A 25428-nucleotide genomic window follows, 5' to 3' on the forward strand; every position below is an offset into this window, starting at 1 on the left:
ACAGGTGTATACAGGGGAGTCAGGAGTATACAGGAGGGTAAAGGAGACACAGGAGCGTACAGGAGACACAGGAGCGTACAGGAGACACAGGAGCGTACTGGAGACACAGGAGCGTACAGGAGACACAGGAGCGTACAGGAGACACAGGAGCGTACAGGAGACACAGGAGGGTACAGGAGACACAAGAGCGTACTGGAGACACAGGAGCGTACGGGAGACACAGGAGCGTACTGGAGACACAGGAGCGTACTGGAGACACAGGAGCGTACTGGAGACACAGGAGCGTACTGGAGACACAGGAGCGTACTGGAGACACAGGAGCGTACAGGAGATACAGGAGCGTACAGGAGACACAGGAGCGTACGGGAGACACAGGAGCGTACAGGAGACACAGGAGCGTACAGGAGACACAGGAGCGTACAGGAGAAACAGGAGACACAGGAGCGTACAGGAGACACAGGAGTGTACAGGAGACACAGGAGCGTACTGGAGACACAGGAGCGTACAGGAGACACAGGAGCGTACTGGAGACACAGGAGCATACAGGAGACACAGGAGCATACAGGAGACACAGGAGCGTACTGGAGACACAGGAGCGTACAGGAGACACAGGAGCGTACAGGAGACACAGGAGCGTACTGGAGACACAGGAGCGTACTGGAGACACAGGAGCGTACAGGAGATACAGGAGCGTACAGGAGACACAGGAGCATACAGGAGACACAGGAGCATACAGGAGACACAGGAGCATACAGGAGACACAGGAGCGTACGGGAGACACAGGAGCATACTGGAGACACAGGAGCGTACAGGAGACACAGGAGCGTACTGGAGACACAGGAGCATACAGGAGACACAGGAGAATACAGGAGACACAGGATCTGAGGAGAGAAGATGCTGGAAATAATCAAAGACACAGGAGTAGACAGGAAGTATAGGTATATAAGCCAGAAACAGGTGTATACTGGGGAGTCAGGAGTATACAGGAGGGTAAAGGAGACACAGGAGCGTACAGGAGACACAGGAGCGTACAGGAGACACAGGAGCGTACTGGAGACACAGGAGCGTACTGGAGACACAGGAGCGTACTGGAGACACAGGAGCGTACAGGAGACACAGGAGGGTACAGGAGACACAAGAGCGTACAGGAGACACAGGAGCGTACAGGAGACACAGGAGCGTACAGGAGACACAGGAGCGTACTGGAGACACAGGAGCGTACGGGAGACACAGGAGCGTACGGGAGACACAGGAGCGTACGGGAGACACAGGAGCGTACTGGAGACACAGGAGCGTACAGGAGACACAGGAGCGTACTGGAGACACAGGAGCGTACTGGAGACACAGGAGCGTACAGGAGATACAGGAGCGTACAGGAGACACAGGAGCGTACGGGAGACACAGGCGCGTACAGGAGACACAGGAGCGTACAGGAGACACAGGAGCGTACAGGAGACACAGGAGCGTACAGGAGACACAGGAGCGTACAGGAGACACAGGAGCGTACTGGAGACACAGGAGCGTACTGGAGACACAGGAGCGTACTGGAGACAGGAGCGTACTGGAGACACAGGAGCGTACAGGAGCGTACAGGAGATACAGGAGCGTACAGGAGACACAGGAGCATACAGGAGACACAGGAGCATACAGGAGACACAGGAGCGTACGGGAGACACAGGAGCATACTGGAGACACAGGAGCGTACTGGAGACACAGGAGCGTACTGGAGACACAGGAGCGTACTGGAGACACAGGAGCGTACAGGAGACACAGGAGCGTACAGGAGACACAGGAGCATACAGGAGACACAGGAGCGTACAGGAGACACAGGATCTGAGGAGAGAAGATGCTGGAAATAATCAAAGACACAGGAGTAGACAGGAAGTATAGGTATATAAGCCAGAAACAGGTGTATACTGGGGAGTCAGGAGTATACAGAAGGGTACAGGAGACACAAGAGCGTACGGGAGACACAGGAGCATACTGGAGACAAAGGAGCGTACTGGAGACACAGGAGCGTACAGGAGACACAGGAGCGTACTGGAGACACAGGAGCGTACAGGAGACACAGGAGCGTACAGGAGACACAGGAGAGTACAGGAGACACAGGATCTGAGGAGAGAAGATGCTGGAAATAATCAAAGACACAGGAGTAGACAGGAAGTATAGGTATATAAGCCAGAAACAGGTGTATACCAGTGAGTCAGGAGTATACAGGAGGGTACAGAAAACACAGGAGCATACAGGAGACACAGGAGCATACCGGAGACACAGGAGCGTACAGGAGACACAGGAGCATACCGGAGACACAGGAGTGTACAGGAAACACAGAAGTGTACAGGAGACACAGGAGTATACAGGAGACACAGGAGTGTACAGGAGACACAGGAGTATTCTGGAGACACAGGAGTATTCTGGAGACACAGGAGTGTACAGGAGACACAGGCGTGAACAGGAGACACAGGCGTGAACAGGAGACACAGGTGTGTACAGGAGACACAGGTGTACAGGAGACACAAGAGTGTACAGGAGACACAAGAGTGTACAGGAGACACAGGCGTGTACAGGAGACACAGGAGCGTACAGGAGACACAGGAGTATTCCGGAGACACAGGGGTGTACAGGAGACACAGGGGTGTACAGGAGACACAGGGGTGTACAGGAGACACAGGAGTGTACAGGAAACACAGAAGTGTACAGGAGACACAGGAGTATTCTGGAGACACAGGAGCGTACAGGAGACACAGGAGTGTACAGGAGACACAGGAGTGTACAGGAGACACAGGGGTGTACAGGAGACACAGGAGTGTACAGGAAACACAGAAGTGTACAGGAGACACAGGAGTATTCCGGAGACACAGGGGTATACAGGAGACACAGGAGGGTACAGGAGACACAAGAGCGTACTGGAGACACAGGAGTGTACAGGAGACACAGAAGTGTACAGGAGACACAGGAGCGTACAGGAGACACAGGAGTGTACAGGAGACACAGGAGTATTCCGGAGACACAGGGGTATACAGGAGACACAGGAGGGTACAGGAGACACAAGAGCGTACTAGAGACACAGGAGTGTACAGGAGACACAGAAGCGTACAGGAGACACAGGAGCGTACAGGAGACACAGGAGTGTACAGGAGACACAGGAGTGTACAGGAGACACAGGAGTGTACAGGAGACACAGGGGTGTACAGGAGACACAGGAGTGTACAGGAAACACAGAAGTGTACAGGAAACACAGAAGTGTACAGGAGACACAGGAGTGTACAGGAAACACAGAAGTGTACAGGAGACACAGGAGTGTACAGGAAACACAGAAGTGTACAGGAAACACAGAAGTGTACAGGAGACACAGGAGTGTACAGGAAACACAGAAGTGTACAGGAGACACAGGAGTGTACAGGAAACACAGAAGTGTACAGGAGACACAGGAGTGTACAGGAAACACAGAAGTGTACAGGAGACACAGGAGTGTACAGGAAACACAGGAGTGTACAGGAGACACAGGGGTGTACAGGAGACACAGGAGTATTCCAGAGACACAGGAGTATTCCGGAGACACAGGGGTGTACAGGAGACACAGGAGTATACAGGAGACACAGGGGTGTACAGGAGACACAGGAGTATTCTGGAGACACAAGAGTGTACAGGAGTATACAGGAGACACAGGAGTATACAGGAGCGTACAGGAGACACAGGAGTATACAGGAGACACAGGGGTGTACAGGAGACACAGGAGTATTCTGGAGACACAAGAGTGTACAGGAGACACAGGAGTATACAGGAGACACAGGAGTATACAGGAGACACAGGAGTATACAGGAGACACAGGAGTATTTTGGAGACACAAGAGTGTACAGGAGACACAGGGGTATACAGGAGACACAGGGGTATACAGGAGACACAGGAGTGTACAGGAGACACAGGGGTGTACAGGAGACACAGGGGTTTACAGGAGACACAGGCGTGTACAGGAGACACAGGCGTGTACAGGAGACACAGGCGTGTACAGGAGACACAGGCATGTACAGGAGACACAGGCGTGTACAGGAGACACAGGAGTATTCCAGAGACACAGGGGTGTACAGGAGACACAGGGGTGTACAGGAGACACAAGAGTATACAGGAGACACAGGAGTATACAGGAGCGTACAGGAGACACAGGAGTATACAGCAGACACAGGGGTGTACAGGAGACACAGGGGTGTACAGGAGACACAGGAGTATTCTGGAGACACAAGAGTGTACAGGAGACACAGGGGTATACAGGAGACACAGGGGTGTACAGGAGACACAGGGGTGTACAGGAGACACAGGGGTGTACAGGAGACACAGGAGTATACAGGAGACACAGGAGTATTCTGGAGACACAAGAGTGTACAGGAGACACAGGGGTGTACAGGAGACACAGGGGTATACAGGAGACACAGGAGTATTCTGGAGACACAGGGGTGTACAAGAGACACAGGGGTATACAGGAGACACAGGGGTGTACAGGAGACACAGGCGTGTACAGGAGACACAGGCGTGTACAGGAGACACAGGAGTATTCCAGAGACACAGGGGTGTACAGGAGACACAGGGGTGTACAGGAGACACAGGAGTATTCCAGAGACACAGGGGTGTACAGGAGACACAGGGGTGTACAGGAGACACAGGCGTGTACAGGAGACACAGGCGTGTACAGGAGACACAGGAGTATTCCAGAGACACAGGGGTGTACAGGAGACACAGGGGTGTACAGGAGACACAAGAGTATACAGGAGACACAGGAGTATACAGGAGCGTACAGGAGACACAGGAGTATACAGGAGACACAGGGGTGTACAGGAGACACAGGGGTGTACAGGAGACACAGGAGTATTCTGGAGACACAAGAGTGTACAGGAGACACAGGGGTGTACAGGAGACACAGGGGTGTACAGGAGACACAGGGGTGTACAGGAGACACAGGAGTATACAGGAGACACAGGAGTATTCTGGAGACACAAGAGTGTACAGGAGACACAGGGGTGTACAGGAGACACAGGGGTATACAGGAGACACAGGAGTATTCTGGAGACACAGGGGTGTACAGGAGACACAGGGGTATACAGGAGACACAGGGGTGTACAGGAGACACAGGCGTGTACAGGAGACACAGGCGTGTACAGGAGACACAGGAGTATTCCAGAGACACAGGGGTGTACAGGAGACACAGGGGTGTACAGGAGACACAGGAGTATTACAGAGACACAGGGGTGTACAGGAGACACAGGGGTGTACAGGAGACACAGGAGTGTACAGGAGACACAGGAGTATTCTGGAGACACAGGAGCGTACAGGAGACACAGGAGTATTCCAGAGACACAGGGGTGTACAGGAGACACAGGAGTATACAGGAGACACAGGAGTGTACAGGAAACACAGAAGTGTACAGGAGACACAGGAGTATTCTGGAGACACAAGAGTGTACAGGAGACACAGGAGTATTCTGGAGACACAAGAGTGTACAGGAGACACAGGGGTGTACAGGAGACACAGGGGTGTACAGGAGACACAGGAGTATACAGGAGACACAGGAGTATTCTGGAGACACAAGAGTGTACAGGAGACACAGGGGTGTACAGGAGACACAGGGGTATACAGGAGACACAGGAGTATTCTGGAGACACAGGGGTGTACAGGAGACACAGGGGTATACAGGAGACACAGGGGTGTACAGGAGACACAGGGGTGTACAGGAGACACAGGAGTATTCCAGAGACACAGGGGTGTACAGGAGACACAGGGGTGTACAGGAGACACAGGAGTGTACAGGAGACACAGGAGTGTATGCGGGAAAATCAGGAGGTGTACAGGAAACACAGAAGTGTACAGGAGACACAGAAGTGTACAGGAGACACAGGGGTGTACAGGAGACACAGGAGTATTCCGGAGACACAGGAGTATTCCGGAGACACAGGGGTGTACAGGAGACACAGGAGTATACAGGAGACACAGGGGTGTACAGGAGACACAGGAGTATTCTGGAGACACAAGAGTGTACAGGAGACACAGGAGTATACAGGAGACACAGGAGTATACAGGAGACACAGGAGTATACAGGAGACACAGGAGTATTTTGGAGACACAAGAGTGTACAGGAGACACAGGAGTATACAGGAGACACAGGAGTATACAGGAGACACAGGGGTGTACAGGAGACACAGGGGTTTACAGGAGACACAGGCGTGTACAGGAGACACAGGCATGTACAGGAGACACAGGCGTGTACAGGAGACACAGGCATGTACAGGAGACACAGGCGTGTACAGGAGACACAGGAGTATTCCAGAGACACAGGGGTGTACAGGAGACACAGGGGTGTACAGGAGACACAAGAGTATACAGGAGACACAGGAGTATACAGGAGCGTACAGGAGACACAGGAGTATACAGGAGACACAGGGGTGTACAGGAGACACAGGGGTGTACAGGAGACACAGGAGTATTCTGGAGACACAAGAGTGTACAGGAGACACAGGGGTGTACAGGAGACACAGGGGTGTACAGGAGACACAGGGGTGTACAGGAGACACAGGAGTATACAGGAGACACAGGGGTATACAGGAGACACAGGAGTATTCTGGAGACACAAGAGTGTACAGGAGACACAGGGGTGTACAGGAGACACAGGGGTATACAGGAGACACAGGAGTATTCTGGAGACACAGGGGTGTACAGGAGACACAGGGGTATACAGGAGACACAGGGGTGTACAGGAGACACAGGCGTGTACAGGAGACACAGGCGTTTACAGGAGACACAGGAGTATTCCAGAGACACAGGGGTGTACAGGAGACACAGGGGTGTACAGGAGACACAGGAGTATTACAGAGACACAGGGGTGTACAGGAGACACAGGGGTGTACAGGAGACACAGGAGTGTACAGGAGACACAGGAGTATTCTGGAGACACAGGAGCGTACAGGAGACACAGGAGTATTCCAGAGACACAGGGGTGTACAGGAGACACAGGAGTATACAGGAGACACAGGAGTGTACAGGAAACACAGAAGTGTACAGGAGACACAGGAGTATTCTGGAGACACAAGAGTGTACAGGAGACACAGGAGTATTCTGGAGACACAAGAGTGTACAGGAGACACAGGGGTGTACAGGAGACACAGGGGTGTACAGGAGACACAGGAGTATACAGGAGACACAGGAGTATTCTGGAGACACAAGAGTGTACAGGAGACACAGGGGTGTACAGGAGACACAGGGGTATACAGGAGACACAGGAGTATTCTGGAGACACAGGGGTGTACAGGAGACACAGGGGTATACAGGAGACACAGGGGTGTACAGGAGACACAGGGGTGTACAGGAGACACAGGAGTATTCCAGAGACACAGGGGTGTACAGGAGACACAGGGGTGTACAGGAGACACAGGAGTGTACAGGAGACACAGGAGTGTATGCGGGAAAATCAGGAGGTGTAACAGAGTGTGTGTGCCCCCCGACCACTCCCCGCAGCCTGTTTTCATGGGCCATACTGTAATCAGGCCTACATTAGCTTCTAGTGTGGCTTTGTTCCTCTGTGCTGGGGGCTTCTCTAATGCAGAACCCTGCAGACAGGCTGCAGAATCTGCTTCTTGAATCTTCTTCATCCTTCGAGCTATGCTTAAGGGGGTGGGGTGTGAGTATCTCTCCCCAACAAGGATCCCAAGAGAAGGAGAACAATAAGCCACATGTTTAATTTGTTAGTTGATGCCGTGTATGGCGATAGGAGATCAGTTGTGATGTCTTGCCATCCTGGGGAATTTGAGGAACTAGTCTAAGGACCGTTGTTGTATTTTCCTTGGCATCGGGATTACCTGGTGGCGCCCCCGGATTTTTCACTTTTGTGTGGCCACCTTGCAGACTCTATGGAACCATATCTACGTTTGGTGGTATATTCTTCCAGTTGTGACGCTGAGTCACTTTTCACGGCCAGGCCATGAGATGGGATAGTCAAGGAGTACGAAGTCAAAGCCAGGAGAGTACGTCATAAACAGATGGAAGAGACAAAGGTGTAGTCAGGTAACGTTCCTAATTGAGGTCTTGGAAGGAGCTAGCCCTCAAGATGACGCTGCAGAGGGATTCCTAGAGCAATTGGAAGAAAGCCAGGATCTGGAGGTAAATACCTGGAGTCAGTGGGTTGTGTGGTATGAGGAGAAGGTGGCATTGCTGGGGGATAAAGCCACCAGAGAGGATAAAAGGGAGGCCATTCGGATATCTCATGAAAGGCAGCTTGTTGTGGAAGCAGATAGAAGCCACAGGCAGACATTAATCACAACACACACCTGAGGAAAGCCCCAAGAGTGTCCAGCAAGGACTTTAAGCCACTTAATGAGGCTTCAGGGGACATTGAGGGATTCTTCCAAGACTTTGAACACCAATATCAGTTAATGGAATTTCCAGAAATAGAGCGGGTCAGACATCTGGTGGGGCTCTCAGACGGTGGAGCTGTGGAAGCGTATCGAGCTATGGACCCTCGGTGGAACTGCAAGTATGAGGACATTAAGGAAACCATCCTGGAACATTATGCGGTTACTCCAGACACTTACAGCACACTGGAGATAGAGCTTTTAAATTTCTTACGGTGAATTGCGGTGAACTCACGGAGGTCAACGCAGGACCGTGAGAAGTGGTGATCTCATTTAGGTCACCTCACTTCATCGGGCCACTCGCTGCAGCTCATTCTCACATGCTTTTCAGCATGAACGGTCGCATCACGCCACTGCTCATGCTGAAGAGCACATGTCGCACAGATGGATTACAGCATGGGACAGTATGGATTCTTTCCAATTCGAAGGTGAGGGATATGGTTATTTATTTTATTTTTTTTCACAGGGGACAATGGCTTCAGGGGATTAAGTGTTAGGTGAGTATAAATTTGCTTTATTTTATTTTTTTACAGGAGACAATGAGAATTGGGTATTAGGTGAGTATAACTGTTTTTTCTTTTTTATTAAATGTGTAAAACAGAGTGTGGACTTTTATTTCAAATGTGTGTTTATTTCCAAACTTACTATGGGGTTAGTAATAGGGGCTGTGGGGAACTGGCCTTGTTCTAAGACTATTAAATCAATATACGTGGAGCGGAGCCCACGGCATTAAGGGATGCAGACTTTTTCCAGCATGGAGCACCGGTTCCGTGGATCTTATTATTTTGTTTTATTAGAGATTTGCTTGCTGTGTTTTATAAATGTTCTGCTTGCTCGTCAGTTTATGTGCACTAATTCCACTTGTAAAGTGTCCAGCATTCCAGTAATCTCATTAGTATCTCAGGAGCATCAAGACATTGTTCTAGCACCCACTAGTCATATTGTGTGGATGGGGATAGTAGACCCACTGGAGCCATCACCACAGGGGATCTCAGATGAAGTCCCAGGTGAAGGGCTGCTGGGATATTCTTCATTCTTTGAGCTAAAAGAAAATGTTTAAGAGGGAGGGTGTGAACACTTTTGTCCATTCAGGAGGCTGATCCCAGGGAGGGAGTGATAAGCCACATGTTTAGTCAGGCAGTTGGTAGAATGACGTCGAATGGATAGGATCTAGGCTGAGGTCCTGGAGCCCATGGATGGATGGCCTATGGAGTTTTGAAGATCAGTTGCCGACTGGGCTGGATAAACATTTCACCGTTGTGGGATCTGTTGTCTACATTTAAACTTTCTTAAAGGACCGTTGCTACTGGATACCTGTGCTTCTATCATTTTATCTGTCATCTGGAGGATCGTGGAATGTGAATACAGACTATACTGGCTGGAGAAACAAAATCTGTGGGCCAACCAAAAGTTGGGAGACAGTGAGTATCGCCTGGTACAAAGGCAGCAGAACTACCATTACGGGGAGGGGATCTTGTGGACTGTCACAACTGTATTTTGGCCATTTACTTGGAGTTGTGAAACCTTGATGTAAGGAATAAAATATTGTTGTGTGGTGAACCTGCCTAAGTGATCATTACTACCCACAACCTGAGACCTTCAGAGGGGCATCTTATAGACGCCTCTACATTGCTAACCTCTGGGCTTCATGTCAGCTGCCAAAACAAGACTGACAAGACCCCCAACTCTATTACCCCACTTGCCACCGCACCAGGGCAAGTGGGAAGAGTGGAGGCTAAGCACCAGAATTGGCACATCTTATTGTTGCGCCATTTCTTGGGCGGCTGAGGGATGATATTTTTAGCCTCGGAGGAGGCCAGTATCCATGGTCACTTTCCTGGCTATTAATATCAGCCGATTGGTTAGACTTGGCTGGTTAGAATTTCTACGAGGAAGTGGGGTCCCCCTGTACTCTACCCAGTAAACGCTAATCAAACAGCTGTGGGCTGATATTAATAGCCAGGGAACATTTTTGGCTAATGGCCCCTTTCCCTTGCTAGTAATATCAGCCCCCAGCGGTCGGCTTTCCCTCTGGTGGTTATGAAAATGACACGGGAGCCCACGCGATTTTTTAATTTAATTCATTTTACACTGGTTGTACTCAGCAGGGGTTGAATACTACTCCCATCATTGTCTCTTGGTTGTGCTAATCTCAGGGGGATCAGTGAAAAGTGTACTGCTTTTTCCATGCGACGGAACGTGTCACACAGACACAGGGATGTATTAATCTTTTCTTTCAGGTTGCCCACTGCTGGTGTGGCTTATAGGCCACTCTTTTGCGGTGAGGGGAGCACTAAGTGCCGATGTTAAACCAGATGGCCGTCAGCTCAGACTCCGTAGAGATGAGGCGACGGTTTGTGCATTGGGGTCAGTGGGATGCTATGGACCAGACTTATGCCCAAGTTTCGTTTCCACGCCAGTTTGGACAGGCCTCCGGATATCCTGCTAATACACGCGGGTGGAAACGACTTGGGCGTTTGGACCTCTAGGTTCTTGATCAGGGATAACAAGTTTGACTGCCTGCGTATCATGTCCTCCTACCCGCGGCTAGTATTTGTCTGGTCGAACATTGTCGCCCGATTGACATAGAAACACGGCCGGTCCACTGAGCATTTGAACAAGGCTCGGGCAAAAGTCAACCGAGAAGTATCTCGTTTCCTTTCCAAAAATGGGGCCATTGTAGTCAGGCACCATGAGTTAGAAGTCCCTTCACGGGAGCATTGGCATAGGGATGGGGTACACTTGTCTCCCATTGGGACTGATATATGGTCACTAGGATTAAGAGAAGGCCTGGAGAAGGCTGTTAGGGTGTGGAGGGTCATGCATTCATGAGGTTGTCACTCATGCATACCGTGGCGTGATCGGGTCTTTGGAAAGCTCAGTGGTGGTATGGAAAAGGTGGGGTGGACCCCGTTGTGGGCAGGTCACCTCCCTCCTTTTGGCAGAGAATAAGCAGGGTCCCGACTGGGCTACGGTCTCAGAGGGAAATTGGATATTGTATAATGGAATGGGTGGTATGTTATGTGATGGATGGTGTGTTATGTGATGGATGGTGTGTTATGGGATGGGTACTGTGTTATGGGATGGGTCCTGTGCTACTGGGTGGGTACTATGTGATGGGTATTTTGTAATAGGATGGGTACGGTGTTATGGGATGGGTGATGTGTTATGGGATGGATACTGCGTTATGGGATGGGTGATGTGTTATGGGATGGATATTGTGTTATGGGATGGGTGATGTGTTATGGGATGGGTGATGTGTTATGGGATGGATGGTGTTTATAGGATGGGTACTGTGTGATGGGTATGTTGTTATGGTGTTGGTACTGTGTAGTGTCCACAGCTGTTTGTCTTGGAGTAAATCATGCCATGTTTGTTTTACTTATCTGGATATCTGTGAAAGAGTCTTTGTCCAGCGCCCCCCACAAGTGCAGATCCTGGCATCACCATCATCAGAATGGATCCCACCATTAACAATGGGCTGAATTCTCATGATATGAAGCAGTCAGACGATGGAGACCTGGGGTCTTCCCAGATGATGTCAGAAGATAGTAAACCTACAAGGGCTGGGCACGGCTTCTCCAGAAGATAGTAAACCTACAAGGGCTGGGCACGGCTTCTCCAGAAGATAGTAAACCTAAAAGGGCTGGGCACGGCTTCTCCAGAAGATAGTAAACCTACAAGGGCTGGGCACGGCTTCTCCAGAAGATAGTAAACCTACAAGGGCTGGGCACGGCTTCTCCAGAAGATAGTAAACCTACAAGGGCTGGGCACGGCTTCTCCAGAAGATAGTAAACCTACAAGGGCTGGGCACGGCTTCTCCAGAAGATAGTAAACCTACAAGGGCTGGGCACGGCTTCTCCAGAAGATAGTAAACCTACAAGGGCTGGGCACGGCTTCTCCAGAAGATAGTAAACCTACAAGGGCTGGGCACGGCTTCTCAAGAAGATAGTAAACCTACAAGGGCTGGGCACGGCTTCTCCAGAAGATAGTAAACCTACAAGGGCTGGGCACGGCTTCTCCAGAAGATAGTAAACCTACAAGGGCTGGGCACGGCTTCTCCAGAAGATAGTAAACCTACAAGGGCTGGGCACGGCTTCTCCAGAAGATAGTAGACCTACAAGGGCTGGGCACGGCTTCTCCAGAAGATAGTAAACCTACAAGGGCTGGGCACGGCTTCTCCAGAAGATAGTAAACCTACAAGGGCTGGGCACGGCTTCTCCAGAAGATAGTAAACCTACAAGGGCTGGGCACGGCTTCTCCAGAAGATAGTAAACCTACAAGTGCTGGGCACGGCTTCTCCAGAAGATAGTAAACCTACAAGGGCTGGGCACGGCTTCTCCAGAAGATAGTAAACCTACAAGGGCTGGGCACGGCTTCTCCAGAAGATAGTAAACCTACAAGGGCTGGGCACGGCTTCTCCAGAAGATAGTAAACCTACAAGGGCTGGGCACGGCTTCTCCAGAAGATAGTAAACCTACAAGGGCTGGGCACGGCTTCTCCAGAAGATAGTAAACCTACAAGTGCTGGGCACGGCTTCTCCAGAAGATAGTAAACCTACAAGGGCTGGGCACGGCTTCTCCAGAAGATAGTAAACCTATAAGGGCTGGGCACGGCTTCTCCAGAAGATAGTAAACCTACAAGGGCTGGGCACGGCTTCTTCACATTTCTGAGTGGAGCTCGTCTTACTTTCTTGTCTGCTGTCCCACAATCATGTAGTGACCCCACAGGACGGACCTCCTCACCAGTTCCCGCAGCACTGGGACCACTCACCGATCACAGTCAGGATCACGAGGAGCAGCGCTTTCTGATTCAGCTTTTGTTCATAGACACCGTTGTCTTTCTCAGTCAGGTTTGTGAGCAGGAATGACTTGTTCTCAGGGAAGACTTGCCCTCGGGTTTCATAGACCTTATGTACTTGGGGTTCCCCATGGTCCATCATCAACCAGCTGGGATTGCCACCTACTTTTCTGAGCTCATAAATCATATTTCCTTTGAATTCGACTTCACTTTTCAGTCCCGGAAGGAGGACAGAAGAGCCGGTGGCTCCATGGATCCTGAGCGTCTCAATCTCAACATCTCCCACTGGAAAACAAAGATACAACATTACAAGAGGACACATTCTGGATACCCTGGAAGACACAGATCCTTGGAGAACTCGGTGAATGCCCTTCCGGTCCCTGTTCCTTTTGCCGGGCGGTGCTGCACTCTCATTGTGGGTGACGCTGGGACTAGTAGTTCAGTCCAAACTATTAGCCCTGCAGTTATCTTCTGTCAGTGTTTGCTCTCTTCTTTGTCAATTGGGTGGGTCTGCTATCTATGTAAAGGGAACGTGACAGCTGATACATGCCGCCTGGGGACCAAGCTGCACAGGAGACCAGTCGGATAGACGGATCCCCAATGGCTTCTCCCCAGTGATTGACAGGTCTCTCCCCGTATGTGTGTATAGAAAGAGACATGTGACAGGTCTCTCCCCGTATGTGTGTATAGAAAGAGACATGTGACAGGTCTCTCCCCGTAAGTGTGTATAGAAAGAGACGTGTGACAGGTCTCTCCCCGTATGTGTGTATAGAAAGAGACGTGTGACAGGTCTCCCCCCGTATGTGTGTATAGAAAGAGACTTGTGACAGGTCTCTCCCCGTATGTGTGTATAGAAAGAGACGTGTGACAGGTCTCTCCCCATATGTGTGTATAGAAAGAGACATGTGACAGGTCTCCCCCCGTATGTGTGTATAGAAAGAGACGTGTGACAGGTCTCTATCCCGTATGTGTGTATAGAAAGAGACATGTGACAGGTCTCTCCCCGTATGTGTGTATAGAAAGAGACTTGTGACAGGTCTCTCCCCGTATGTGTGTATAGAAAGAGACATGTGACAGGTCTCTCCCCGTATGTGTGTATAGAAAGAGACTTGTGACAGGTCTCTCCCCGTATGTGTGTATAGAAAGAGACATGTGACAGGTCTCTCCCCGTATGTGTGTATAGAAAGAGACTTGTGACAGGTCTCTCCCCGTATGTGTGTATAGAAAGAGACATGTGACAGGTCTCTCCCCGTATGTGTGTATAGAAAGAGACTTGTGACAGGTCTCTCCCCGTATGTGTGTATAGAAAGAGACGTGTGACAGGTCTCTCCCCGTATGTGTGTATAGAAAGAGACATGTGACAGGTCTCTCCCCGTATGTGTGTATAGAAAGAGACTTGTGACAGGTCTCTCCCCGTATGTGTGTATAGAAAGAGACTTGTGACAGGTCTCTCCCCGTATGTGTGTATAGAAAGAGACTTGTGACAGGTCTCTCCCCGTATGTGTGTATAGAAAGAGACTTGTGACAGGTCTCTCCCCGTATGTGTGTATAGAAAGAGACGTGTGACAGGTCTCTCCCCGTAAGTGTGTATAGAAAGAGACGTGTGACAGGTCTCTCCCCGTATGTGTGTATAGAAAGAGACTTGTGACAGGTCTCTCCCCGTATGTGTGTATAGAAAGAGACATGTGACAGGTCTCTCCCCGTATGTGTGTATAGAAAGAGACTTGTGACAGGTCTCTCCCCGTATGTGTGTATAGAAAGAGACATGTGACAGGTCTCCCCCCGTATGTGTGTATAGAAAGAGACATGTGACAGGTCTCTCCCCGTATGTGTGTATAGAAAGAGACTTGTGACAGGTCTCTCCCCGTATGTGTGTATAGAAAGAGACATGTGACAGGTCTCCCCCCGTATGTGTGTATAGAAAGAGACATGTGACAGGTCTCTCCCCGTATGTGTGTATAGAAAGAGACTTGTGACAGGTCTCTCCCCGTATGTGTGTATAGAAAGAGACATGTGACAGGTCTCTCCCCGTATGTGTGTATAGAAAGAGACATGTGACAGGTCTCTCCCCGTATGTGTGTATAGAAAGAGACGTGTGACAGGTCTCTCCCCGTATGTGTGTATAGAAAGAGACATGTGACAGGTCTCTCCCCGTATGTGTGTATAGAAAGAGACATGTGACAGGTCTCCCCCCGTATGTGTGTATAGAAAGAGACATGTGACAGGTCTCTCCCTGTATGTGTGTATAGAAAGAGACTTGTGACAGGTCTCTCCCCGTATGTGTGTATAGAAAGACACATGTGACAGGTCTCTCCCCGTATGTGTGTATAGAAAGAGACATGTGACAGGTCTCTCCCCGTATGTGTGTATAGAAAGAGACGTGTGACAGGTCTCTCCCCGTATGTGTGTATAGAAAGAGACTTGTGACAGGTCTCTCCCCGTATGTGTGTATAGAAAGAGACGTGTGACAGGTCTCTCCCCGTATGTGTGTATAGAAAGAGACATGTGACAGGTCTCCCCCCGTATGTGTGTATAGAAAGAGACTTGTGACAGGTCTCTCCCCGTATGTGTGTATAGAAAGAGACATGTGACAGGTCTCCCCCCGTATGTATGTATAGAAAGAGACTTGTGACAGGTCTCTCCCCGTATGTGTGTATAGAAAGAGACATGTGACAGGTCTCTCCCCGTATGTGTGTATAGAGAGACATATGACAGGTCTCTCCCCGTATGTGTGTATAGAAAGAGACTTGTGACAGGTCTCTCCCCGTATGTGTGTATAGAAAGAGACATGTGACAGGTCTCTCCCCGTATGTGTGTATAGAAAGAGACATGTGACAGGTCTCTCCCCGTATGTGTGTATAGAAAGAGACGTGTGACAGGTCTCTCCCCGTATGTGTGTATAGAAAGAGACGTGTGACAGGTCTCTCCCCGTATGTGTGTATAGAAAGAGACGTGTGACAGGTCTCTCCCCGTATGTGTGTATAGAAAGAGACGTGTGACAGGTCTCTCCCCGTATGTGTGTATAGAAAGAGACGTGTGACAGGTCTCTCCCCGTATGTGTGTATAGAAAGAGACGTGTGACAGGTCTCCCCCCGTATGTGTGTATAGAAAGAGACGTGTGACAGGTCTCCCCCCGTATGTGTGTATAGAAAGCAGACATGTGACAGGTCTCCCCCCGTATGTGTGTATAGAAAGAGACATGTGACAGGTCTCCCCCCATATGTGTGTATAGAAAGAGACATGTGACAGGTCTCTCCCCGTATGTGTGTATAGAAAGAGACATGTGACAGGTCTCCCCCCGTATGTGTGTATAGAAAGAGACGTGTGACAGGTCTCTCCCCGTATGTGTGTATAGAAAGAGACGTGTGACAGGTCTCTCCCCGTATGTGTGTATAGAAAGAGACGTGTGACAGGTCTCTCCCCGTATGTGTGTATAGAAAGAGACGTGTGACAGGTCTCCCCCCGTATGTGTGTATAGAAAGCAGACATGTGACAGGTCTCCCCCCGTATGTGTGTATAGAAAGAGACATGTGACAGGCCTCTCCCCGTATGTGTGTATAGAAAGAGACATGTGACAGGTCTCCCCCCGTATGTGTGTATAGAAAGAGACATGTGACAGGTCTCCCCCCGTATGTGTGTATAGAAAGAGACATGTCACAGGTCTCTCCCCGTATGTGTGTATAGAAAGAGACGTGTGACAGGTCTCTCCCCGTATGTGTGTATAGAAAGAAACTTGTGACAGGTCTCTCCCCGTATGTGTGTATAGAAAGAGACTTGTGACAGGTCTCTCCCCGTATGTGTGTATAGAAAGAGACATGTGACAGGTCTCTCCCCGTATGTGTGTATAGAAAGAGACTTGTGACAGGTCTCTCCCCGTATGTGTGTATAGAAAGAGACGAGTGACAGGTCTCTCCCCGTATGTGTGTATAGAAAGAGACTTGTGACAGGTCTCTCCCCGTATGTGTGTATAGAAAGAGACATGTGACAGGTCTCCCCCCGTATGTGTGTATAGAAAGAGACGAGTGACAGGTCTCTCCCCGTATGTGTGTATAGAAAGAGACATGTGACAGGTCTCTCCCCGTATGTGTGTATAGAAAGAGACTTGTGACAGGTCTCTACCCGTATGTGTGTATAGAAAGAGACTTGTGACAGGTCTCTCCCCGTATGTGTGTATAGAAAGAGACATGTGACAGGTCTCTCCCCGTATGTGTGTATAGAGAGACATATGACAGGTCTCTCCCCGTATGTGTGTATAGAGAGACATGTGACAGGTTTCTCCCCGTATGTGTGTATAGAGAGACTTGTGACAGGTCTCCCCCCGTATGTGTGTATAGAAAGAGACATGTGACAGGTCTCTCCCCGTATGTGTGTATAGAAAGACATATGACAGGTCTCTCCCCGTATGTGTGTATAGAAAGAGACGTGTGACAGGTCTCTCCCCGTATGTGTGTATAGAAAGAGACTTGTGACAGGTCTCCCCCCGTATGTGTGTATAGAAAGAGACGTGTGACAGGTCTCTCCCCGTATGTGTGTATAGAAAGAGACTTGTGACAGGTCTCCCCCCGTATGTGTGTATAGAAAGAGACGTGTGACAGGTCTCTCCCCGTATGTGTGTATAGAAAGAGACTTGTGACAGGTCTCTCCCCGTATGTGTGTATAGAAAGAGACATGTGACAGGTCTCTCCCCGTATGTGTGTATAGAGAGACATGTGACAGGTCTCTCCCCGTATGTGTGTATAGAGAGACTTGTGACAGGTCTCCCCCCGTATGTGTGTATAGAAAGAGACATGTGACAGGTCTCTCCCCGTATGTGTGTATAGAAAGAGACTTGTGACAGGTCTCCCCCCGTATGTGTGTATAGAAAGAGACATGTGACAGGTCTCTCCCCGTATGTGTGTATAGAAAGAGACATGTGACAGGTCTCCCCCCGTATGTGTGTATAGAAAGAGACATGTGACAGGTCTCTCCCCGTATGTGTGTATAGAAAGAGACGTGTGACAGGTCTCCCCCCGTATGTGTGTATAGAAAGAGACATGTGACAGGTCTCCCCCCGTATGTGTGTATAGAAAGAGACATGTGACAGGTCTCCCCCCGTATGTGTGTATAGAAAGAGACATGTGACAGGTCTCTCCCCGTATGTGTGTATAGAAGGAGACATGTGACAGGTCACTCCCCGTATGTGTGTATAGAAAGAGACGTGTGACAGGTCTCTCCCCGTATGTGTGTATAGAAAGAGACATGTGACAGGTCTCTCCTTGTATGTGTGTATAGAAAGAGACGTGTGACAGGTCTCTCCCCGTATGTGTGTATAGAAAGAGACGTGTGACAGGTCTCTCCCCGTATGTGTGTATAAAAAGAGACGTGTGACAGGTCTCTCCCCGTATGTGTGTATAGAAAGAGACGTGTGACAGGTCTCTCCCCGTATGTGTGTATAGAAAGAGACGTGTGACAGGTCTCTCCCCGTATGTGTGTATAGAAAGAGACGTGTGACAGGTCTCTCCCCGTATGTGTGTATAGAAAGAGACGTGTGACAGGTCTCTCCCCGTATGTGTGTATAAAAAGAGACATGTGACAGGTCTCTCCCCGTATGTGTGTATAGAAAGAGACGTGTGACAGGTCTCTCCCCGTATGTGTGTATAGAAAGAGACGTGTGACAGGTCTCTCCCCGTATGTGTGTATAGAAAGAGACGTGTGACAGGTCTCTCCCCGTATGTGTGTATAGAAAGAGACATGTGACAGGTCTCTCCCCGTATGTGTGTATAGAAAGAGACATGTGACAGGTCTCCCCCCGTATGTGTGTATAGAAAGAGACGTGTGACAGGTCTCCCCCCGTATGTGTGTATAGAAAGAGACATGTGACAGGTCTCTCCCCGTATGTGTGTATAGAAAGAGACATGTGACAGGTCTCTCCCCGTATGTGTGTATAGAAAGAGACTTGTGACAGGTCTCTCCCCGTATGTGTGTATAGAAAGAGACATGTGACAGGTCTCTCCCCGTATGTGTGTATAGAAAGAGACGTGTGACAGGTCTCTCCCCGTATGTGTGTATAAAAAGAGACATGTGACAGGTCTCTCCCCGTATGTGTGTATAGAAAGAGACGTGTGACAGGTCTCTCCCCGTATGTGTGTATAGAAAGAGACATGTGACAGGTCTCCCCCCGTATGTGTGTATAGAAAGAGACATGTGACAGGTCTCCCCCCGTATGTGTGTATAGAAAGAGACATGTGACAGGTCTCCCCCCGTATGTGTGTATAGAAAGAGACGTGTGACAGGTCTCTCCCCGTATGTGTGTATAGAAAGAGACATGTGACAGGTCTCTCCCCGTATGTGTGTATAGAGAGACATATGACAGGTCTCTCCCCGTATGTGTGTATAGAAAGAGACTTGTGACAGGTCTCCCCCCGTATGTGTGTATAGAAAGAGACTTGTGACAGGTCTCCCCCCGTATGTGTGTATAGAAAGAGACTTGTGACAGGTCTCTCCCCGTATGTGTGTATAGAAAGAGACGTGTGACAGGTCTCTCCCCGTATGTGTGTATAGAAAGAAACTTGTGACAGGTCTCTCCCCGTATGTGTGTATAGAAAGAGACTTGTGACAGGTCTCTCCCCGTATGTGTGTATAGAAAGAGACATGTGACAGGTCTCTCCCCGTATGTGTGTATAGAAAGAGACATGTGACAGGTCTCTCCCCGTATGTGTGTATAGAAAGAGACGTGTGACAGGTCTCTCCCCGTATGTGTGTATAGAAAGAGACATGTGACAGGTCTCTCCCCGTATGTGTGTATAGAAAGAGACTTGTGACAGGTCTCTCCCCGTATGTGTGTATAGAAAGAGACATGTGACAGGTCTCTCCCCGTATGTGTGTATAGAAAGAGACATGTGACAGGTCTCCCCCCGTATGTATGTATAGAAAGAGACTTGTGACAGGTCTCTCCCCGTATGTGTGTATAGAAAGAGAAATGTGACAGGTCTCTCACCGTATGTGTGTATAGAAAGAGACTTGTGACAGGTCTCCCCCCGTATGTGTGTATAGAAAGAGACTTGTGACAGGTCTCTCCCCGTATGTGTGTATAGAAAGAGACATGTGACAGGTCTCTCCCCGTATGTGTGTATAGAAAGAGACTTGTGACAGGTCTCCCCCCGTATGTGTGTATAGAAAGCAGACATGTGACAGGTCTCCCCCCGTATGTGTGTATAGAAAGAGACTTGTGACAGGTCTCTCCCCGTATGTGTGTATAGAAAGAGACTTGTGACAGGTCTCTCCCCGTATGTGTGTATAGAAAGAGACTTGTGACAGGTCTCTCCCCGTATGTGTGTATAGAAAGAGACGTGTGACAGGTCTCTCCCCGTATGTGTGTATAGAAAGAGACATGTGACAGGTCTCTCCCCGTATGTGTGTATAGAAAGAGACGTGTGACAGGTCTCTCCCCGTATGTGTGTATAGAAAGAGACATGTGACAGGTCTCTCCCCGTATGTGTGTATAGAAAGAGACTTGTGACAGGTCTCTCCCCGTATGTGTGTATAGAAAGAGACTTGTGACAGGTCTCTCCCCGTATGTGTGTATAGAAAGAGACTTGTGACAGGTCTCTCCCCGTATGTGTGTATAGAAAGAGACTTGTGACAGGTCTCTCCCCGTATGTGTGTATAGAAAGAGACGTGTGACAGGTCTCTCCCCGTATGTGTGTATAGAAAGAGACTTGTGACAGGTCTCTCCCCGTATGTGTGTATAGAAAGAGACTTGTGACAGGTCTCCCCCCGTATGTGTGTATAGAAAGAGACATGTGACAGGTCTCTCCCCGTATGTGTGTATAGAAAGAGACTTGTGACAGGTCTCTCCCCGTATGTGTGTATAGAAAGAGACTTGTGACAGGTCTCTCCCCGTATGTGTGTATAGAAAGAGACGTGTGACAGGTCTCTCCCCGTATGTGTGTATAGAAAGAGACTTGTGACAGGTCTCTCCCCGTATGTGTGTATAGAAAGAGACATGTGACAGGTCTCTCCCCGTATGTGTGTATAGAAAGAGACGTGTGACAGGTCTCCCCCCGTATGTGTGTATAGAAAGAGACGTGTGACAGGTCTCTCCCCGTATGTGTGTATAGAAAGAGACGTGTGACAGGTCTCTCCCCGTATGTGTGTATAGAAAGAGACATGTGACAGGTCTCTCCCCGTATGTGTGTATAGAGAGACATATGACAGGTCTCTCCCCGTATGTGTGTATAGAAAGAGACATGTGACAGGTCTCTCCCCGTATGTGTGTATAGAAAGAGACGTGTGACAGGTCTCTCCCCGTATGTGTGTATAGAAAGAGACATGTGACAGGTCTCTCCCCGTATGTGTGTATAGAAAGAGACTTGTGACAGGTCTCTCCCCGTATGTGTGTATAGAAAGAGACATGTGACAGGTCTCTCCCCGTATGTGTGTATAGAAAGAGACATGTGACAGGTCTCCCCCCGTATGTATGTATAGAAAGAGACTTGTGACAGGTCTCTCCCCGTATGTGTGTATAGAAAGAGACATGTGACAGGTCTCTCCCCGTATGTGTGTATAGAAAGAGACTTGTGACAGGTCTCCCCCCGTATGTGTGTATAGAAAGCAGACATGTGACAGGTCTCCCCCCGTATGTGTGTATAGAAAGAGACTTGTGACAGGTCTCTCCCCGTATGTGTGTATAGAAAGAGACTTGTGACAGGTCTCTCCCCGTATGTGTGTATAGAAAGAGACTTGTGACAGGTCTCTCCCCGTATGTGTGTATAGAAAGAGACGTGTGACAGGTCTCTCCCCGTATGTGTGTATAGAAAGAGACATGTGACAGGTCTCTCCCCGTATGTGTGTATAGAAAGAGACGTGTGACAGGTCTCTCCCCGTATGTGTGTATAGAAAGAGACATGTGACAGGTCTCTCCCCGTATGTGTGTATAGAAAGAGACTTGTGACAGGTCTCTCCCCGTATGTGTGTATAGAAAGAGACTTGTGACAGGTCTCTCCCCGTATGTGTGTATAGAAAGAGACTTGTGACAGGTCTCTCCCCGTATGTGTGTATAGAAAGAGACTTGTGACAGGTCTCCCCCCGTATGTGTGTATAGAAAGAGACATGTGACAGGTCTCTCCCCGTATGTGTGTATAGAAAGAGACGTGTGACAGGTCTCCCCCCGTATGTGTGTATAGAAAGAGACATGTGACAGGTCTCTCCCCGTATGTGTGTATAGAAAGAGACGTGTGACAGGTCTCCCCCCGTATGTGTGTATAGAAAGAGACATGTGACAGGTCTCTCCCCGTATGTGTGTATAGAAAGAGACGTGTGACAGGTCTCTCCCCGTATGTGTCTATAGAAAGAGACATGTGACAGGTCTCTCCCCGTATGTGTGTATAGAAAGAGACGTGTGACAGGTCTCTCCCCGTATGTGTGTATAGAAAGAGACATGTGACAGGTCTCTCCCCGTATGTGTGTATAGAAAGAGACGTGTGACAGGTCTCTCCCCGTATGTGTGTATAGAAAGAGACATGTGACAGGTCTCTCCCCGTATGTGTGTATAGAAAGAGACGTGTGACAGGTCTCTCCCCGTATGTGTGTATAGAAAGAAACATGTGACCGGTCTCTCCCCGTATGTGTGTATAGAAAGAGACATGTGACAGGTCTCCCCCCGTATGTGTGTATAGAAAGAGACATGTGACCGGTCTCTCCCCGTATGTGTGTATAGAAAGAGACTTGTGACAGGTCTCTCCCCGTATGTGTGTATAGAAAGAGACATGTGACCGGTCTCTCCCCGTATGTGTGTATAGAAAGAGACATGTGACCGGTCTCTCCCCGTATGTGTGTATAGAAAGAGACATGTGACAGGTCTCTCCCCGTATGTGTGTATAGAAAGAGACATGTGACAGGTCTCCCCCCGTATGTGTGTATAGAAAGCAGACATGTGACAGGTCTCTCCCCGTATGTGTGTATAGAAAGAGACATGTGACAGGTCTCTCTCCGTATGTGTGTATAGAAAGAGACTTGTGACAGGTCTCTCCCCGTATGTGTGTATAGAAAGAGACTTGTGACAGGTCTCCCCCCGTATGTGTGTATAGAAAGAGACATGTGACAGGTCTCTCCCCGTATGTGTGTATAGAAAGAGACATGTGACAGGTCTCTCCCCGTATGTGTGTATAGAAAGAGACATGTGACAGGTCTCCCCCCGTATGTGTGTATAGAAAGAGACATGTGACAGGTCTCTCCCCGTATGTGTGTATAGAAAGAAACATGTGACAGGTCTCCCCCCGTATGTGTGTATAGAAAGAGACTTGTGACAGGTCTCCCCCCGTATGTGTGTATAGAAAGAGACATGTGACAGGTCTCTCCCCGTATGTGTGTATAGAAAGAGACATGTGACAGGTCTCTCCCCGTATGTGTGTATAGAAAGAGACATGTGACAGGTCTCCCCCCGTATGTGTGTATAGAAAGAGATGTGTGACAGGTCTCCCCCCGTATGTGTGTATAGAAAGAGACATGTGACAGGTCTCTCCCCGTATGTGTGTATAGAAAGAGACATGTGACAGGTCTCCCCCCGTATGTTTGTATAGATAGAGACGTGTGACAGGTCTCTCCCCGTATGTGTGTATAGAAAGAGACATGTGACAGGTCTCTCCCCGTATGTGTGTATAGAAAGAGACATGTGACAGGTCTCCCCCCGTTTGTGTGTATAGAAAGAGACTTGTGACAGGTCTCTCCCCGTATGTGTGTATAGAAAGAGACATGTGACAGGTCTCTCCCCGTATGTGTGTATAGAAAGAGACATGTGACAGGTCTCCCCCCGCATGTGTGTATAGAAAGAGACATGTGACAGGTCTCTCCCCGTATGTGTGTATAGAAAGAGACGTGTGACAGGTCTCTCCCCGTATGTGTGTATAGAAAGAGACATGTGACAGGTCTCTCCCCGTATGTGTGTATAGAAAGAGACATGTGACAGGTCTCTCCCCGTATGTGTGTATAGAAAGAGACGTGTGACAGGTCTCTCCCCGTATGTGTGTATAGAAAGAGACGTGTGACAGGTCTCCCCCCGTATGTGTGTATAGAAAGAGACATGTGACAGGTCTCTCCCCGTATGTGTGTATAGAAAGAGACGTGTGACAGGTCTCTCCCCGTATGTGTGTATAGAAAGAGACATGTGACAGGTCTCCCCCCGTATGTGTGTATAGAAAGAGACATGTGACAGGTCTCTCCCCGTATGTGTGTATAGAAAGAGACATGTGACAGGTCTCCCCCCGTATGTGTGTATAGAAAGAAACATGTGACCGGTCTCTCCCCGTATGTGTGTATAGAAAGAGACATGTGACAGGTCTCCCCCCGTATGTGTGTATAGAAAGAAACATGTGACAGGTCTCTCCCCGTATGTGTGTATAGAAAGAGACGTGTGACAGGTCTCTCCCCGTATGTGTGTATAGAAAGAGACGTGTCACAGGTCTCTCCCCGTATGTGTGTATAGAAAGAGACATGTGACAGGTCTCTCCCCGTATGTGTCTATAGAAAGAGACATGTGACAGGTCTCTCCCCGTATGTGTGTATAGAAAGAGACATGTGACAGGTCTCTCCCCGTATGTGTCTATAGAAAGAGACATGTGACAGGTCTCTCCCCGTATGTGTGTATAGAAAGAGACGTGTGACAGGTCTCCCCCCGTATGTGTGTATAGAAAGAGACATGTGACAGGTCTCTCCCCGTATGTGTGTATAGAAAGAGACATGTGACAGGTCTCTCCCCGTATGTGTCTATAGAAAGAGACATGTGACAGGTCTCTCCCCGTATGTGTGTATAGAAAGAGACATGTGACCGGTCTCCCCCCGTATGTGTGTATAGAAAGAGACATGTGACAGGTCTCTCCCCGTATGTGTGTATAGAAAGAGACATGTGACCGGTCTCTCCCCGTATGTGTGTATAGAAAGAGACATGTGACCGGTCTCTCCCCGTATGTGTGTATAGAAAGAGACATGTGACCGGTCTCCCCCCGTATGTGTGTATAGAAAGAGACTTGTGACAGGTCTCTCCCCGTATGTGTGTATAGAAAGAGACATGTGACCGGTCTCTCCCCGTATGTGTGTATAGAAAGAGACATGTGACCGGTCTCCCCCCGTATGTGTGTATAGAAAGAGACTTGTGACAGGTCTCTCCCCGTATGTGTGTATAGAAAGAGACATGTGACCGGTCTCCCCCCGTATGTGTGTATAGAAAGAGACATGTGACAGGTCTCCCCCCGTATGTGTG

The 25428-nt window shown here is 49.3% G+C and overlaps 1 protein-coding gene across 3 annotated transcripts in view; it reads right to left on the reverse strand.

The window, feature by feature from the left end:
- The window catches only part of LOC141164978 (uncharacterized), a 575086-nt gene that overhangs the window by 35710 nt on the left and 513948 nt on the right, over positions 1-25428 (reverse strand). For all 3 annotated transcript variants that reach the window (XM_073650644.1, XM_073650641.1, XM_073650638.1), the window contains exon 2: positions 13167-13478. In XM_073650644.1, the coding sequence (XP_073506745.1) occupies positions 13167-13478 (312 nt within the window). The remainder of the gene's footprint in view (positions 1-13166; positions 13479-25428) is intronic.

This window comes from Phyllobates terribilis, unplaced genomic scaffold (genome assembly GCF_046119375.1).
Source record: "Phyllobates terribilis strain yellow unplaced genomic scaffold, ASM4611937v1 Scaffold_1__5_contigs__length_1240528914, whole genome shotgun sequence".
Lineage (NCBI taxonomy): Eukaryota > Metazoa > Chordata > Amphibia > Anura > Dendrobatidae > Phyllobates > Phyllobates terribilis.